Source organism: Bison bison, unplaced genomic scaffold (assembly GCF_000754665.1).
Source record: "Bison bison bison isolate TAMUID 2011002044 unplaced genomic scaffold, Bison_UMD1.0 scf7180017864035, whole genome shotgun sequence".
Classification (NCBI taxonomy): domain Eukaryota; kingdom Metazoa; phylum Chordata; class Mammalia; order Artiodactyla; family Bovidae; genus Bison; species Bison bison.
In genome coordinates this window covers 6690836-6708593 of record NW_011494607.1, presented here as the reverse complement: position 1 = coordinate 6708593, position 17758 = coordinate 6690836, and the positions used below count along the sequence as shown (strand labels likewise).

Below are 17758 nucleotides of genomic sequence, written 5' to 3'. Positions count from 1 at the left end.
TGTAAGTTTGTGACCAGTGATTCACCAGTGTTTTCCACAGTTGAGTTTTCTTGCTTTCCAAAGTTCTCCTCGATCCCCTGATTGAGGGACACCTTAATGGACACGGCTACTTCACTGGCCTGAAGCAGAGGAGTGGGAGCAGCGTTTCCCAAACCATTTGGCAGTGGTCCATCAGCCTGCCCAAGCTCCGAAGCAGAAATCTGGTCTTGCTTGGTCACAGGTGATTCTGCCTTGCTTTTATCCCAAGCACCACTTTTATCAGCTGGGATGGTGTTTTCAACACTATTTTCTGAAGGAAGCATGGATCTTTCTTTCTCAGCATTCCCTTCTGCACTCTGATTCACTCTGGAAGGCTGAACAGAATCTCTGGCTGAATTAAGTTGGTCTTCAGGAGGCAGCACTTTTTCAGGCGTATTGTGATCTTCCAGATGCTTTTCAAGCTCACTCTGAGAACGGTAAACTTTACCACAACCTGTGAACTTACACGTGTAGGTATTATAATGCTGTGCTTCATGGTCATACAGTAAATAAGCTTCTGAAAAAATTCGACCACATTTAGGAAACATGCACTTTGCTCTAAAGACTTGATGTTCCTTTCGGTGGGTTAAGAGCTCCGCATAGCTGTTAAAACCAGCCTTACACTTCATTTGTATACAGATGTATGGTTTACTGCCACAGTGCATTTGTAAGTGATCATTGAGATGAGTAACACTTACAAAATGCCGCCTACAGTACTGGCAAATAACTTTTTTGCTTTGCATTTCAAGAAAGCGCTTGGCATCTTCATTATCCTTATGTCCCTTTACGTGAGCAATTAAATTTTTAAAGTACTTAAAGCCCTTTTTACAAAAAGTGACAGGGCAATTGAACTCATTAACAGGTACTGGTTTCTGGACTGGGATCACCTCTGGCTCGTAAGATTTGTCTTTGTCATCAGTTTCATCATCTGAGCCATCATTGTCATTAAACACTATGAAGTCTGTGGAATAGAGACTGTTCTTCTTGATTGGCCGCTGCTCCTGCTTGGCCACAGCATTTGTCTTCTGATTCTCGTTGGTAGCTGTGATCTTAGGAGGCCTTCCCAACCTTCTTAATGGTTTCATAGCTGCCAGTCTCTCTTTACTTGATTGTTTAACATGCAACGTGACGTGAGGGACAAAAGTTTCTTTAGAATTAAAGTTCTTTGCACATATGGGGCAACTGTAAATCCCATCTTTGTAATGCTTTTGAGCATGTCGTACTATTCGATGACCAAGGAACTCTTTGTCACACAGCACACAATACTGCATGTAGGCTTGCCAATTCCTGAACCGAGCTGATATAAATCCCCTCTCTCTTAACTGTTTTATCTCTCTCTTTTTCTGCTTTTCATCACAAATGTCTCTAAGGCCAGAATTAGCACCAATTCCACCATTCACAGAAGTGTCTTTACTATCTTCCTGGTAGTCTGCTACCTTCTCATAAACCTCACTGTCATTTAATTCATCTATTGAAGACACAATGGATGCTTCTTCTCCCATTAATGCAAGACACTGTCGTTTTAAAGTTTTCCAATCCCAGAATTCTGGATCAAAGGGCCACTGAGTTTTCAATACAAGTAAGAGCTCACAGCGTAGAGAATTTGGTATTGGAAGATTCTCTTCATCATATTTCTGGTCTGGCTGGTTATACAACATTTCCACAGCATAATATGCATCTACTGTAGGCTCAATAAGAAATTCACTCAGTTGACAAGCACGTTTAACTTCCAGATCATCAGGCAACAAACATGAAATGGTCTTGCAGATAGATATTTTCACTTCAGTGTTTTCTGTAGATTCCAGGCGAAGAGCTTTTACACACAGCTCTATACAAGTGGCAAGTCCAGCTCCTTCGGTCTGTGAAGAAGCAAGCAAGAAATGTTACCTTAATTTACACTCATCAATGCAGATTTGTGAATTTAGTCATTTTAAAACTGAGGTTTGTTTTCTCAAATTTTGCAATAGACCATCTATGAAGATAACCCCTCCCAAGCATCGTGGCTGTGTGTGTGTGTGTGTGTGTGTGAAATGAGCTGTAGAGAATAGCAAAAAACATAAACACTGGTAGCTAAGACAAGAGTATAAAATCATGTAATGTCCTAGCAAATTTGGAAGTTATTTAACTTCTCTGATCTTTCATATCACAATATAAAATAAGAGATCAAAACAGCACTTAAACTTAATCAAACTGCTGTGAACATTAATAGATAACATGGATCTAAAGTATCATGTCTGGCACATAGTAAGTGATCAAGAAACGTCATTAACTTTATCGCAAATTTCATTTCCTAAGTTTGTATTTACAATCCTTCTGAAAACAACAACCCTCTTAGTTCAGTTATAAAACTGAGAATGTCCCCATAATTCCTAACTCATTAGCAATGAAAAGAGATTCTCACATTTGAGAATAAAGTTCTTTTTTTAATACTGGGAATCCTAATTTGATCATAAAGTGAAGTGAAGTGAAAGTTGCTCAGTCATGTCCGACTCTTTGCGACCCCATGGACTATACAGTCCATGGAATTCTCCAGGCCAGGATACTGGATGGAGTGGGTAGCCTTTCCCTTCTCCAGGGGAGCTTCCCAACCCAGGGACTGAACCCAGGTCTCCTGCATTGCAGGAGGATTCTTTACCAGCTGAGCCACGAGGGAAGCCCAAAATTGAATGCCAAATCACCTACCTCATGACTGGAACATCCTAAGAATAAGGAATAGCAGAAGACACAACAAACCTTTTATCCTTTTGAATTAGCATCTTGAACTATTATGGTAATATAGCAGTAACACAGGTAAGAGTCAGTTGAAAAATATATGAAGAGAGAAAAATGGGTTTTAAAAGGCTAAAAGAGAACAAACAATTGAAAAATAAGCCAGTCACAAGATGTGGCCACATTCAGGGTAATGAAATATGTGTGCTTTAGACCAAAGGGCAAGGAAGTCAAAAGAAGTTCAAAAGAGCTGAAAGGATTTGTATTTTCACAGGTTAAGAAAACAAAATATTTTACTGAAAGGGAAGCTTAGATTTGCGGGCCAAAAGAAGAGTGGGTGAAACAGGCTGAGAAACTGAACTGGCCATCTTAATGATGTAAATCAATTTGAAACCTTAACAAATAAGGCCAACAAAACAGTATCAAAATTTTTGTTCTTTTGAGTTTTTTATCTTTCTGTGTATGTGTGACTGATGATTAAGTTTACAGGTAATATTCAATTCATAAACTGGTTATATGTCAACTATCTTTAGAGTTGAGTAGAGATTGAGTTAGGTGAACAGTGTCAGAACTGAGTTAAATTACAGAACACTGAACTGGTGTCTGGAGAATCAGAGGAGTACTTAGTGTAGGAAAAAAATCACACACGTGGTGCTCAGAAGCACTTAGTGAGTAGCGAACAGAGGAGAAAACAGTTTTTTTCTTTATACTACTTTTCATGCTTTTTTGGTTACTAGGAACTTTGTTTGGCCAACACTACTTGAGAGTCTAATAGGTAAATGGGTTAGAGGGCCCTCTTCTTTCTTCACTCAGCACCTACTCTATACCAGAGACTGTGCTAAGCCATGTGCTCTTTCCCTCTCAGGAGTCTCGATATTCCACTATTAAAGAAAGACACATTACAAAGCAACTGGTAATGTGTCTCGGCAAAAATGAGGTCCTTAAGGGTAGGGCTTTATTTTTTCAACTCTTTGACTGCAGGGGTCTAGGAAAAAATAAATAAAATGATGAACTAAGTTATTTGCTCCATTTTCTTTACAGATCTCAATTACAGTTTAAGAAGGAAATAATTATTTTAATACTCATTATGTGAGTAGCTGGGCAACAATTCTCAACAACTCCTAGAGTTTTGAGGTACAAAGGGGAAAGGGGTACACCAGATAAACATTCCTGTTCTTTACTGTTCTTTCCTTTACTGTTCATTCCTGTTCTTTAATCCTGAAAATGAAGAGAAATTATTTCAGGAGAAAAAAAAAAGCAAAAGATACATGTAAGATTTACGGACCAAATATAGATCTTAAAAGATCAAAGACAGTAAGAATGTCTGCTGGACCCTACTTTCAAAAATAAAATTATACATACAAATACTTCATGTCATGCTACATCCTAGCTACATCCTAGCTTTCAAGGATCCCTAAGACCTGTTTGGCATCCCTTGTGTACTTTTAAAGTGGAAACCAAATGCATTCCTACAAGGATTACTATTACAAAAGAAATTAGTTTTGTAAAAGCTGGATTCTGATTTTTGCTAGTAAATGAATGGAAACATATGCAATCTCTGTTATCACTTCCCTTTAGAATTTTGTCTAATGTACTGTTTAATCCATCTATTGTTTTCATGTCTATGATTATGTTTTTGTATTTCTAAAAGTTCTTTTGACTCTTTTTAAAATCTGCCTGGTCATTTTATAGGACCCCTCTCTCTTTTTCATACTTTCATTCCTTATTTTATATCTTTAAATATATGTATTTTATAGATTTATCAGACTGTATTTAAAGAATTAAGCAAATGATTCCATCATTCTGTCTACTGAAATTCATTCATGTTGGATTGTTTTGTATGCTTAATAGATATTTATGATTAAATTATGTCTTTAAATATATGTAATTTATGTACTTTTTATCCTTTAAAAAGTTTAATCCTACTGTTAGTTCTCTCCTCAAAAACTGCCCATGGATGACATTTTCATTGTAAATCTTGATGGTGAACCTATCTTGAGAAGAACTTTATCAAAGAATCATGTATTGAAGGTATGTTCCTCCAAAGTAGTTCTTCAATTTGCTTCTGCCAGGAATCCTAGGCATTTACCAGCCCAGGACTTCACGCTTACCTTTTCAAATATTATTTATGTAGGGGAGCAAACTCCACCACCCTAAAATGTGTCTCTTTGACAGGAGGATTATTTTAGGCTGATTATGTTTAAGAAACAGAAGACTAAGAAGAGACTAAGAAGGTTTTTCTTGTTACCCCCCAAAACTCCTCTTTATCAACTAAAAGAATTTAGAAAAAGGGCCTGTTCCTGTAACAGAGCTATCCCAGATGTATCTGCAAAGAACATGGGTTGGGCATGGTGGAGGAGACTCTGCAGGGCCTGGAGATCAGAGTCCACTGTGTCCCCTTGTCTCTGCAGGACCCAACAAGCACTTGCTTTTCCATTTCCATGTGAACTGCCTCCTTTTGCTCTGAAGGCCCAAACCGCTACTCCCAACATCCTCTCTTTGTCTTTAACTGAAAGTGGTATTTAAGGTGAGGATTTTGGCCATTTTGGCGAGCTTCTTAGTTTTCCTGGGCCTCTCCTATGTATATCTGTTATTAAACTTTTGCTTGGTGTTCTCCTGTTAATCTGCCCCATGTCTGTTTAATTCTTAGAAAAACCAACATAACTAAGAAGGAAATGGAGAGGAAAAGGTCTTCTTCCCTGACACTCACTTGATGTGGGGATTCCTGGTTATAGTGTAGGGTAAATGTGGACCCTAAATCTGTGTGAGGGCAGACCTATGGTTATAATTTGTTAGGGAAAATATTTTCCTTCTCTGACCCATAGTCCAGATGGACATGTACAAGGTTCCTGACCATCATCTGTGTTCAAGTAATATTTTCCTAGTTCACTTTGCAATGAAATTATAGTACTTTACAAGTTAGTGGAGAGGAGGTGGGGGACATGGAACTCAGTTCTAAATCTCCAACTTAAAAGGGTCCAAGATCCTATCTCTTATCCCTGTGTGGATATAAAACTTCAAACCCCTTAGCTGCTCCAAGTTCTAACACACCCCACTCCCCAGCAGGTTAAGAGAACCCTAGCCTCAGCTCAAAGTTTCTACTCCAATTTTTAGATTCTTCTTTTTGAGCCTAGGGAATTCTCCACTATTCTTGTAATCAAGCTGCTAAGCACTAAGAACAATGTTTTATTTCATCAAGTATTTCTTGGTCTTTTGTAGAAGAAGGAATTTTAGATACTGTAGTCTGCCAGATGGCAAGCAAAGGAAGCTATATTTCTTTTTACACTTTCTAAATTTATATAGAACCAAATTATCAAAACAGTGTAACACCTAGAAGAAAAACTGTGGAATGATAAAATATGAGTATTATGTATACATTGCTTGTCTTTGGGCTAAGAGCAAGCCCCTGGCTCTTATTTGCATTTTTAAGTTTCTCTGTATCAAGTAAAATTAAGGACTAATAAGAAAATCAATGTTCAAAGCATTAAATGAAATAAAAGTCACTGGAAGTACACATATTAAATGTGTAATTTACATATCTGAAATTAAGATACCTTGATCATTCTTACCTCTGAATTAATAACTTTAATCAGGAAGAAAATGTGATATACTGTCTTGGTTAACAAAGAAAGTTGACGACACCTTTCTAGGTACACTTGAATAGAAGGTTCTACTCTCTGCTGTAATTTACTCCAAAAGAGAGTGAGTTCCCTAAAAAGAAAAAAAAAAGTAAAAAAGTAAGTTGGAGGTGCAATGTAAAATCATGAACTTAGTCTAGTAATTACATTTGAAATTAAAACTAGTTTCAGATTCTAAAGCTATATGTGGAATGAGGTTTAAAAGAAAAAGACTCTCAATTTTCTAGAGACTTATTAAATAAAATCAAGATATGATTTATCATTTTATTAAGATTTTTCAATCTCAAAGAAGCACTCACTACCTTTTACTAGGAAAGCACGTGACATTTAAATAAGATACATACCTCACATTTAAACAAGATACACACACCACATCTGAACTTTAAAAGTAATAAGAAATGCAAAATACATGTGTATATATAAAATGCATCAATGGCAAAATGATCTTTAAAAAGCATTTAATTTTTATCTTCTAATAATTTATTATTAGATAATGTTAAGAATCAATGATGACATAGAACCCAGAAGAAAAGAACTGCTCTGTGCTACCACAGTTAGGAAATAACCCTACTGAACTGAGAAATTTTCCACCTTTTTACCTATCATCCTATTTCTCTCTGTCCTCCACAGTTAACTTCCACACAAATCTTTGCTACTTCAAGTATTCTCCATACAGGCCTTTCCAATTAGCTCCTCAGTTTCCAGTCCTACAAAATTTGCCCTTTTCACCATCCACTTGAATAACCCGCTCATCTACTGGATTTTAACCTGCACACTGAAGACTTCAGAATCTGTCTCTCTAGTTTTGACCACTTTCACCTCTTTAGTTTTTTCTAAGAATTCCCCACTTTGATCTCTCCTGAAACCTGAAAGTTAATACATGAAAAGGATAATTAACATTCTTTTTGGTTCACTGCCCTTCTAATTTAACGCATCATTATTACTGACCCTATCTATCAGCCTCTTCAAACATTTCTCTCACCTCACCCCATATCCACAGGAAACTTTCCTAACTTCCCAGCTGAACTACTTACAGGCTTTCTAGTTGATTTTTCTATCTCAACTCAATTCCCTGTACTGCCACTTCCTACCATGAGCTCACCCTCACAGTTCAGGTAAATATTCTTAAATTTCAGAATGTTGTACACTAAATTTTCTTTTGTGTTTCCACAATACAAGCACAACACTTAAGACTAATAATACAGTCGACTGATCAGATAAATCGCCAGTCTGAGCTAACACCAACTTAAGACAGCTGATCTTAAGTTTTTTGATTTAACTGAAGTAATTATCCCTGCTATCTGTATCCTCCCAAAAGATGATATATTTAACAGGTTTGCACACTAGGGAATGTACCATATGAAGAAATGTGTATTGAAGAATTTAGTGAAGTATTAACAGAATGACACCTCGTAAGTGGGTAAATGAACTATATTTCTACACATTAATGACTAGCACCTAGTTATGCATTAATAGCAAAAAGTGTGCAATATGCAAAGGAACAATACATACATTAAATTAAAGGTGGCTTACATAGCTGAAAACATTTTTATTGTAGCATTAAATAAAATAAGCCCTTCTTTCACCTTCCAACATTTAAAATTTTCCTAATTATAACTGATCATTATATGATCATTACTGGTATACTAAGAAATTGTGTGGTCTCTTAATACAAAAAAATTTTAAAGTTATAATATGAACTACTTGATAATCAGTTTACACAGCATATAGTATCTGAAAATAAGCTTTTTTGTCTTGGTAACACTAAAAAGACTTTTAAAAATATGTTCTTAAGGTATCTGCACAACCTATCTGTAATCTTATTTAACAACCTTCTCTTTTCAAAAGAAAATCAACTCACCAAGCACAGTACATATCTCCCTGTTGAAGCTGACGTGATAAAAATGCAGTACATAAGACAAGAGCACTTTTTTCATCACCCTCAGATTCTAAGTTACAGATCATTTCTAGGGCATCTTTGCAATCAACTTCTGAAATCTACAGAGAAAGGATACAGAAATATGCCATAAAATGGTTTTATGTTAGAATATATAGTAATATACTTTACAATTTTTATTAATATGTACAGATCATTTTCTTTGGCAAAACCTCATTAACTCATAAATTAGCAATTCATAATTTGTCATGACTGGGCTACTGTTAAAAAAAATAATCTTTCTTCAAGTCAGAGAACCAATGATTTTCAAGACCTTTACAACTGTTCATTTATACGTAAATAACTAATGCTAATTATAAGCAACCTCTACCCATTAAATCAGGTCTATAATACTGAAAAAGAAAAGCTGCTACTTGTATTTTTTCCCCTTTATCCAGTAATTTAAAAAGCATTAGAATGAACAAAAAGACAAACATTTACTGGATATAGACTAAAAAACAAAGTGTCTATTCATCAGAGGGAATAAAATAAAACATGAAACATTTTATGTAGCTATACCACTTTTAAATGAAGCTCACCTCAGAGTTCTATAAATCTCCATTATTTTTCTTTTCATATATATTCATTCCATCTCAAAGCTTGTCAAGTCATGCATGCATAAGTATAACCTAGATGAAGGCAACTTGCTTCATTTAATTATGCACTTACATCTATTGCTTATTTTTTAAAAATTAAAATTTATTATCTCTACTACAATGATTTACTACATAAAACAATCAGAATTTACCTATGATCTCTATAAGTATTTGCTTTAAGATAAAGATGTGACAAAGAGCATACAATCCCAAATCACTGGTGTTCCACAGAATTAACATGGTACAACTGTCAAATGGCAAAAAGAATTGAAGATCAATACAAACCATTAGCACCCATGTACCACAGAGCTAACTACACATATCTCTGTTAATCTCTGTGTCTCCTCATTAATTTTTGAGTACAGGAAAAGTGTGTGTGTTTGTGTGTGTCTGTGTGTAAAATGTAAGGTGTTTAGAATTAAACAAGTGTCTGAATGGAAATGGGGTAATCCTGAGGTTTGATCTTTGACAACAAGGATAAAGACTGCAAGGGGACAGATTCAGAAGTTCCATTTTACACAGTAAATCAAGCTATAAAACACTAAGACCCAACTCTGAATCTATGTGTTTAAGAACAATCACTTCTTAAAGTAAATATGAAGTTAGTATAAGAGTTATGATTAAAACCCAAATCCTGGAATTCCCTGGCACAGTACTTTTTCCATTATTCCTGTGTCTTCCTCTTTTGTATAGATCTTTATCTATAAGGAACCCTATGTAAACAAACACAAAAAGGGCTGAACAATACACATTTATACAATTAGTATTTTCAAATACCTACAATAAGTTAAATGTATTGTTAGACATCTTATACATGTATATAATTATTAATCATAATTTTTCTACTAGATAGGTATTAGTAACATTTTATACATTAAGATGTCAGTAATAATAAAAATAGCAGCTACTCTCCTATTCATTTATTTGTGTCAGTTTCTTCAGGAACAGCACTGCTAAACCAACACAATGGCTTGCCTGGTAAATACTACTACGATTTTTTTTTTTAAACTAATACTATTTCTTTTAGAGACAAGGCTTAGAGAATTAAGTTACTTGCTCAAAGCTGCGTGCTTAATTAGCAGTCAAGATTTCAACCCAGATCTAGCTTCAAAGTCTGTGCTTTTTCTAGACTTCTACATAAGCATATTGCATAAGCACATTGAGGGTCTTCATTGATCAATGCTGATTTTACAAGTTCAATTTTAAAAAAATTCTTAAATCATGAAAGTCTAATTTATTTTGAATCAAATTTCCATGTGTTTTAAAAACCTAAGGTGTTCTTACTGAATGGTTAGATAATGCAAAATGTATACATTATATATAATAAATTAGTTTTTCCAAGGATATTATCTGTATTAGCTTACACTTAATAATAAAACATGTATCTATGTAAAATATAAAAACAACAAAGGTACTATAAACAAACAACTATAAATTCACAAATACACAACATACGAACTGAAACATCTGCTGTATTTAATTACACAGAAAACTTCACTTTTTATTGGTATGCTATGGAAGCAATTTTTACTATGCACTATTCGATAGCCTTTATTTCCCTAATATAGATACCCCACTTGAAAAAAAAGAGGACACTACAGAGAAAATGAAACCTAATCAATGGCTGAATTAAAACTGTGCAAGTGAAACATAGGTCAACTTTAGCCATCAATGAGCAAGAACTATTTTTCATAATCCAAGGCAGCATAAAGTAAGGACTATCAATATATTACCAATATAGGGACTATTTATGTGTTACAAATATCTACTCTGTATTGCTTTGAAAAAATGACCAAAAATTTAACACTAGAAAATTTAAAAATATGAATAAAACTCTTAAAGTCAATTAGCATGATCTGTTTGTTAAAGATATACTTTTCTAAATCCCTTTGTAAAGTGTAAAAATTATTTCAAAACTGCAAATAATGACTTTTATGTTTTAATATGGCCTTCTGCCAGATACTCAAAAAATACAGAACACTTCATATTTCACATACATTCACTAAGTGCACTTTTAAAATGTATGGGCTTAAACACATTTCAGGAGAAGCTTTTTGCTTATCAAAATAAAACTGCTTTCCTCCATCCAGAAAAGGACTTAAACGGTAAACCTGTTACACTAAAATAATTAGCTGTTTTTTTTTAAACTCTCAGAATAGCAAAATCTTAAGCTAGATTTAAAAGATAAATACTCTATAGTGTTAAGGAATAAAAAATTTCATATACTGTTTATGGGAGCATAACTCATATAATCTTTTTTTTGGGGGGGGAGGGGTTGTTAGCACGGCCCTATTTAAGATGTGTAGGTTCTCTGATTCAGCAATTCTACTTACAGAAATTTACCCCACCAGTGTACTCCCAAGAAGAATGAAAGGATCTATCAATAAGTACCAGGCAACAATTTAAATGTCCTCTAGTTTGACTAAAATATTAATTACAAACCTATACTATGGAATTATGCAGCCAGAAGAAGGAATGAGGTTGATTTATAAAGAAATGACATGGAAAGATGTCCATACTAAGAGCAGGAAAAGTGCCTAGCAGCAAGGATGTGTGCATGTTTGAAGTATGTTTCTATGTAAAAATATTAGAAATAAACAAATTTCACATTTAATGATTACTTGGGTCAAATGGGAAATAACAGAGAGAGACAAAGTAGAAGATTTTACTTTTATGTTTATTTTGACAACAAAACCAATAGAAATACTGAATACATAAACACTTCTAACTTCATTTTTATAATGACACCAAGAACCCAGGCCAAAGCCCAGTCCTTCAAGAGAAGCCAGATAAACACTGGTCTTTCTCAGCCTCATTCCTCGGCCATCCACCAGGGCTAGCTGTTATTTCTATCACAGTGGAAGGGTCCTGAGAAATAGTCAATTCCTTGCTTACTGGCTCATCTGGACACAGACTATAGGTCCAGGTCATGGTTGACTCTTTCCAATATCTATTCCCACCTAGTCTAAGGAATGGGTAAAAACCTCAAATGTTTACAAGAACCATATAGGTAAAGGAAATGTTTCAAGTGGGTCATGTGAGGGAGAGAGCATTCCTCTTTCGAAGGGGGCAATGTTTGGGCAATTGCTCCAAAGTGATTACTCTCCCTGGGGCAGAAGTGATGACATAATTTACTTCACTTGGAACAATGAAGAGTCAGTTTCAACATGTTTCTAATAGAAAAATAAATGAATAATCAAACAATCTCTAAGTGAAAAGGGATTTCTAACAAGAAATGTTGTTAGACTTACACATATCCTGTTCTGTTCTACAGCATGTGATCTAGTTTTGCTTCTGGGTGGGGAAACTGATTCTGTGTACTCTGCTTAAAGAACATGAAGTATCTTAATTCCACCTGCTTAAAATGAGAAGGAAAAAACAACTTCATATGACATCCGAGATAGAATTTTCCTGAGGATCTCCCACAGCAGGGTGGGCTGTTGTTACTTAACTCTGGATAATTAAACCAAGAGGGAATTTAGGTTCAGTGCTGCAAGATTTTTTTGACTATTCAGGATAGCTAGAAACAGAGACTTTCCTGGAGATAACAAATTCAGTCTTCAACTTCAAACAGGACTTTAGAAGTTAATGTAACCACCCTATCTTTAGACAGTTTCCTGCTAGAAGGTATGCTTCTAAGGACCCATGCTTTACTCACTTACAACCCCCTCAGTGTTTAGATGACACCTTTCATTTACTTAATAAAAATCTCCTGAAGGAAGGATGAGCAGATGGACAGACTTAATTAAGGGCTGGGACTGAACTGATAATAAAAACTTAAATGAAGCTGAAAAATACACAGGATGCAATATCATAATAACTATTTAAGGACTAAAAAATGTCACACACATTTCAAAGGCTGTATCTCAAGAAACTATATATTTGCCAATAAATTGTCTACAAAGTTATTCTTGACTAATAAGAAAATTTCAATCCTCTATTTAGCTCCTACTAAACAGCAATGAAAAAGCCATTACCTGAGATAAAAGAGAAACACTAAAGAGAAAAATAGCTAATATCCAAACTAATGATCTCCTAAGCCAGAGCCCTTGGCTCTACTTCATCCGGTCTAGAAACTGCATGCCATCACTCTTCCTAGGATCCTCATTATCCAAAACATACACTACAGGCTTCTCATCTTGGTCCAAGGCTATCGTCTTCCTCTTTTCTGTTCTCAAGAAAAATCGCACAATCACCATTATAATTCCAACCTTTAACCTCATGTGGCCATTTAGCTTTCTGTTAGAGGTTATCTTTCTTCTGGATTCTGATTACAATCTCCATCTATTCAGGGGATCATGCACCCTCTGTTAATTGTCCTCTCTTTTATTTCAGCTTCTCCCTTTGCATATCCTAAAATCTGTCCCACAATCCCTTTGTTCTCCATTTGCTACTGCTCTGGAATCAAAGGATACTTATATTAGAGATAATAAGACATATATACACATCACTGTCCAATGTATTATAGTTTTCTTTATCTACTGTCTTTATATACATATTCTGCTTTTTTGATCAACAACTTTCAATTCTCCTACCCTATCTTCAACTTCATTTTGGAATTGAGTCCTCTAAGATGCAAAATTCCATTTGGATTACGATTCTACTTTTAGAAATCTGTAGTATAAAATACACAAATACATGAATACTATACTTTATGCCAACTAGAAGTGAAAAAAACACAATCACTTGTCTTACAAACAAAAACTAAACATGCAAATTTAAATTAAACTATGCAAATAAAAATGAATATAGATAGATACAGAGATAGATACGTATACAGAGGGACAGAGAGAGAGTATACTTAGGGGGAAGACATACATTTTTTTAAGTTACTTAGTTAAAATAAAATCTGCAAGTATTGTGAAGTCAGGTAAAACTGAAATTAAAGCCTGAACACTAATAAAAAATGCTAGCTAAATTAAGCTACCACCATCTTTCCGATAAAAAAGAGCCAATTTATTTAAAGTAGAAGCCAGGTGAAATGTTTACATATAATCCTGCAAGCTGCTTACAATCACTATCTAAGAGCACATCAAAAACTTAACACTGATAACAATGGCTCTTCACTATTTAAGAGAAAAGGAAGTCAAAGACATTCTAATGTAATTAAAAATTATTAGTTTTACTTTAAAAAATAATTACTAACAAAAGAAAACATACTCACCTCTTCGATTAACTTTTCATTTGGTGACGATGTACAAAGACAGACAAGGTAAGTTTGCTTAAAACTACCTTTTGTACCAATCTCTGGATGGTCAGAACACAGCTTTGCTAGAGCAGTTGCTTGACTTAACTGATTTGTTTTGATTAGATGTTTAATTCTCATATCCAACAAGATGGGACCCTCAAAAGCTAAAAATTCATTCACTTTAAAAAACAAGACATAATAGATTATTAACATTTGGCAAATAGTTCATTTGCAATACAAATACTTACAAGGAATATTTGTTTAAAGCAGAGAAACTAAACTTTTTTGTTGTTGCAATTTTCTATTATTCTCAGACTGTCACAAAATATTTGATCTTATAAGCAGATGATTATGTAGTTAATTTTTTAGAGTTGCATTAATACTTTAGCCCCTTAAAGTACCATTTATAGTTATTTACAATGAGGTGAGTTGAATTCCTGATTATAAAAATAATTTTGCATTGGATTCCGAGTCAGTATTATTAAAATTATACTAAATTCTCTCTCCCACAGCTTTTATTCCTGAATATCAGGGGTTAGCATTTCTAGAAATCTGCAGGGCGAGGGCATTACACATTCATGTGTATATGTACAGTCCCTCAGTTGTGCCTCACTTTTTGCAATCTCATGGACTAAAGCCCACCAGTTTCCCCCGACCATAAACTATTCCAGCCAATACTGAAGTGGGTTGCCATTTCCTACTCCAGGGCATCTTACCGACCCAGGGATTGAACCTGTCTCTATTGGCATTTCCTGTGATGGCAGGAGGATTCTTATATGGTAACCACAAAAGGATGTTTGGATATTCTAGAGGATGAAATTCAACTAATATTGTGTTCAATTCTGTTGATGTATTTTTCATTTTAAAAGGTGAAGTCTGAGCATGCATGCTCAGTCATGTCTGACTCTGTGTGACCCCATGGATTGTAACCTGCCAGGCTACTCTATCCACGAGATTTTTCAGGCAAAAATACCGGAGTAGGTTGCCATTTCCTCCTCCAGGGGATCTTCCTGACCCAGGGGTGGAACTCACATCTTCTGCGGCTCCTGCACTGCATGTGGATTCTATACCGCTGAGCCATCAGGGAAGCCCTATCTTGCCTTAATAGGTGTCTTAGGACAAATTTAAATTATCCATGGAAAAATAAATAAGGGGTTGGAGGGTAGTCTGCTGAAAGTTCTCTAAGTTTTAAAAGTATCAACCAATAAACCTCAACACTTGCTTAAGACCCACTGCTGCTGCTGCTGCTGCTGCTGCTAAGTTGCGTCAGTCGTGTCCGACTCTGTGCGACCCCACAGACGGCAGCCCAACAGGCTCCTCTGTCCCTGGGATTCTCCAGGCAAGAATACTGGAGTGGGTTGCCATTTCCTTCTCCAATGCATGAAAGTGAAAAGTGAAAGTGAAGTCGCTTAGTTGTGTCCGACTCTTAGCGATCCCATGGACTGTAGCCTACCAAGGCTCCTCCATCCATGGGATTTTCCAGGCAAGAGTACTGGAGTGGGGTGCCACTGCCTTCTCCGTAAGACCCACTAATGTATAATAAATATTCATTCTGTTCAAACTTTGGATTTCTGAGTGCTTGTCTGATGAACTACAAGGAAGAATTTAACTTTTTTTCTAATTTGTGAAGGAGATTTTAAAACTTAACAAACACAAATTTAAACTTTTCCCTAAGTTTTCTTTACCAGGATGAAAATGGTGCTTAAAAATTTACTTGGTGACGGCTAGCCGACAACCTTTGGAAGGCTTTCAAGTGATAAAATTTTATATGCCCTATAAATAAAACACAAGATTTCTAAACTTGTGAAAGGACTGGAAAACATGTCTAGGAAGTAATTTGTGGGTTAGAACATGGAAAATAAAAGATGTTCTTCCTCTCTACTTTCTCTGCTACTAAATGGTAGCAAAGGATAGTAAATATCCTTTGCTACCATTTAGTAACTTTAGCTCTAACTGTACTCCACTGTGAAAATATTCTTCTATAAAATAGTATGATCAAAGCTCCTCAGTATTAAAACCATGAGCATATAAGTAATTTAATAATACAAGATCCCAAATTTCATCCTTTTCTTGAAGTCTAGACCTTATTCCTGCTACTCTCTATTCTTTACACATTAAACTACACCAAAAAAAAAAAAAAAGTATAAAGACTAAACACAGATAAATAACACTATCTGTATAACCCTCTGGTACCTCTGATGATATGTCTGACATACATAGGGCATTACTTTTCTTTTCAATATCACACGATTCTGTTAGGACAATTACACTGCAAATATCTTTTCATAGTTTAACTCAATAGCCAAAGCAAAATCTGTAAAGATTTTCAATGAAAACATAAGGAAATAAGAGTTTTTTAAAAAAGTTGTTCTGGCTATAAGTTATGGACTTTAAGAAACAGCCTGAGGTTCCAGGAAACACTAGTGGTAAAAAGCCTGGTAATTATTTCACATACTCCCAGAAAAACTCATACTCAGCGAACTCTGAAGATCATAGCAAAGAAATTATTTAAAGGTGGCAACTTTTAAATGAAACTAATGATAATCTTAATAGAATTTCAAACAGTCCCTAAAATCTCAAAGACCAGCATGTAGTTAGAATGACAAATTATACAAAATAGTTTCTGTACTAACTCAAGTAGAGTAGAGTATGTTACTATATATTTCAAAAACATACTTGTGTGTGTGTTTTTAAACAATGGGAAACCATTGCCACACTTAGCGCAAAACAGATTTCCAAGAAATACAGACTATTAGAGCACAAGGAGCTTTATAGATCATTTTATCCAGCTCCATCATTTGGCAGATGAGTAAACTGAGGCTCACAGAAGGCAAATGACTTCCTAGGGTCATAAAACCAGTTAACAATAGAACCGGGACCAGAAGCAGCCCAGTCTTGCAAACTTCCACCTTAACATAGTGATGCAATGAGAAAAAGTAAATTCTTTAGCTAGTGTGCCTACTACTTGTTAGAATAGCACTTTAAGTAAGAGAGCTGTGAAGTAGCATTTGTTTTCAGAGGAAAGTAATTATGTATTCTGAAGCTCACAGTTCAAATGGATCAAAAGTAGATTACATTTAACCTCTATTCAGAACCTCCCCCTTAGGGGAGGGAAACTCACTCCCCACGTTCCCCCTTCTCCTTCTCCATTTTCCTTTTATCTGCTTTCCTTCCCTCATTCTTCTATATGTTTCTCTATTTCTCTCCACTCCAGGACCTGTTTTCCTTACAAAGTTATAACAGCACATCAAAGATGATCAGACTCTTGAAAAAAGCTTTATCTTTATTCTTAAGTAGCTAGTCACATCAAATTTCACTCCCTACCCTGCAGATGGGGAAACAGTGGAAACAGTGTCAGACTTTATTTTTCTAGGCTCCAAAATCACTACAGATGGTGACTGCAGCCATGAAATTAAAAGACGCTTACTCCTTGGAAGGAAAGTTATGACCAACCTAGATAGCATATTCAAAAGCAGATTGCCAACAAAGGTCCGTCTAGTCAAGGCTATGGTTTTTCCTGTGGTCATATATGGATGTGAGAGTTGGACTGTGAAGAAGGCTGAGCGCCGAAGAATTGATGCTTTTGAACTGTGGTGTTGAAGAAGACTCTTGAGAGTCCCTTGGACTGCAAGGACATCCAACCAGTCCATTCTGAAGGAGATCAGCCCTGGGA

The 17758-nt window shown here is 35.4% G+C and overlaps 1 protein-coding gene across 1 annotated transcript in view; it reads right to left on the bottom strand.

Moving 5' to 3' along the window:
• The window catches only part of ZNF292 (zinc finger protein 292), a 95097-nt gene that overhangs the window by 7762 nt on the left and 69577 nt on the right, over positions 1 to 17758 (bottom strand). Inside the window, exons 5-8 of the mRNA XM_010834674.1 lie at positions 14062 to 14264; positions 8227 to 8363; positions 6297 to 6438; positions 3 to 1877 (exon numbers count right to left, since the gene is read on the bottom strand). Of these exons, the coding sequence (XP_010832976.1) occupies positions 3 to 1877; positions 6297 to 6438; positions 8227 to 8363; positions 14062 to 14264 (2357 nt within the window). The remainder of the gene's footprint in view (positions 1 to 2; positions 1878 to 6296; positions 6439 to 8226; positions 8364 to 14061; positions 14265 to 17758) is intronic.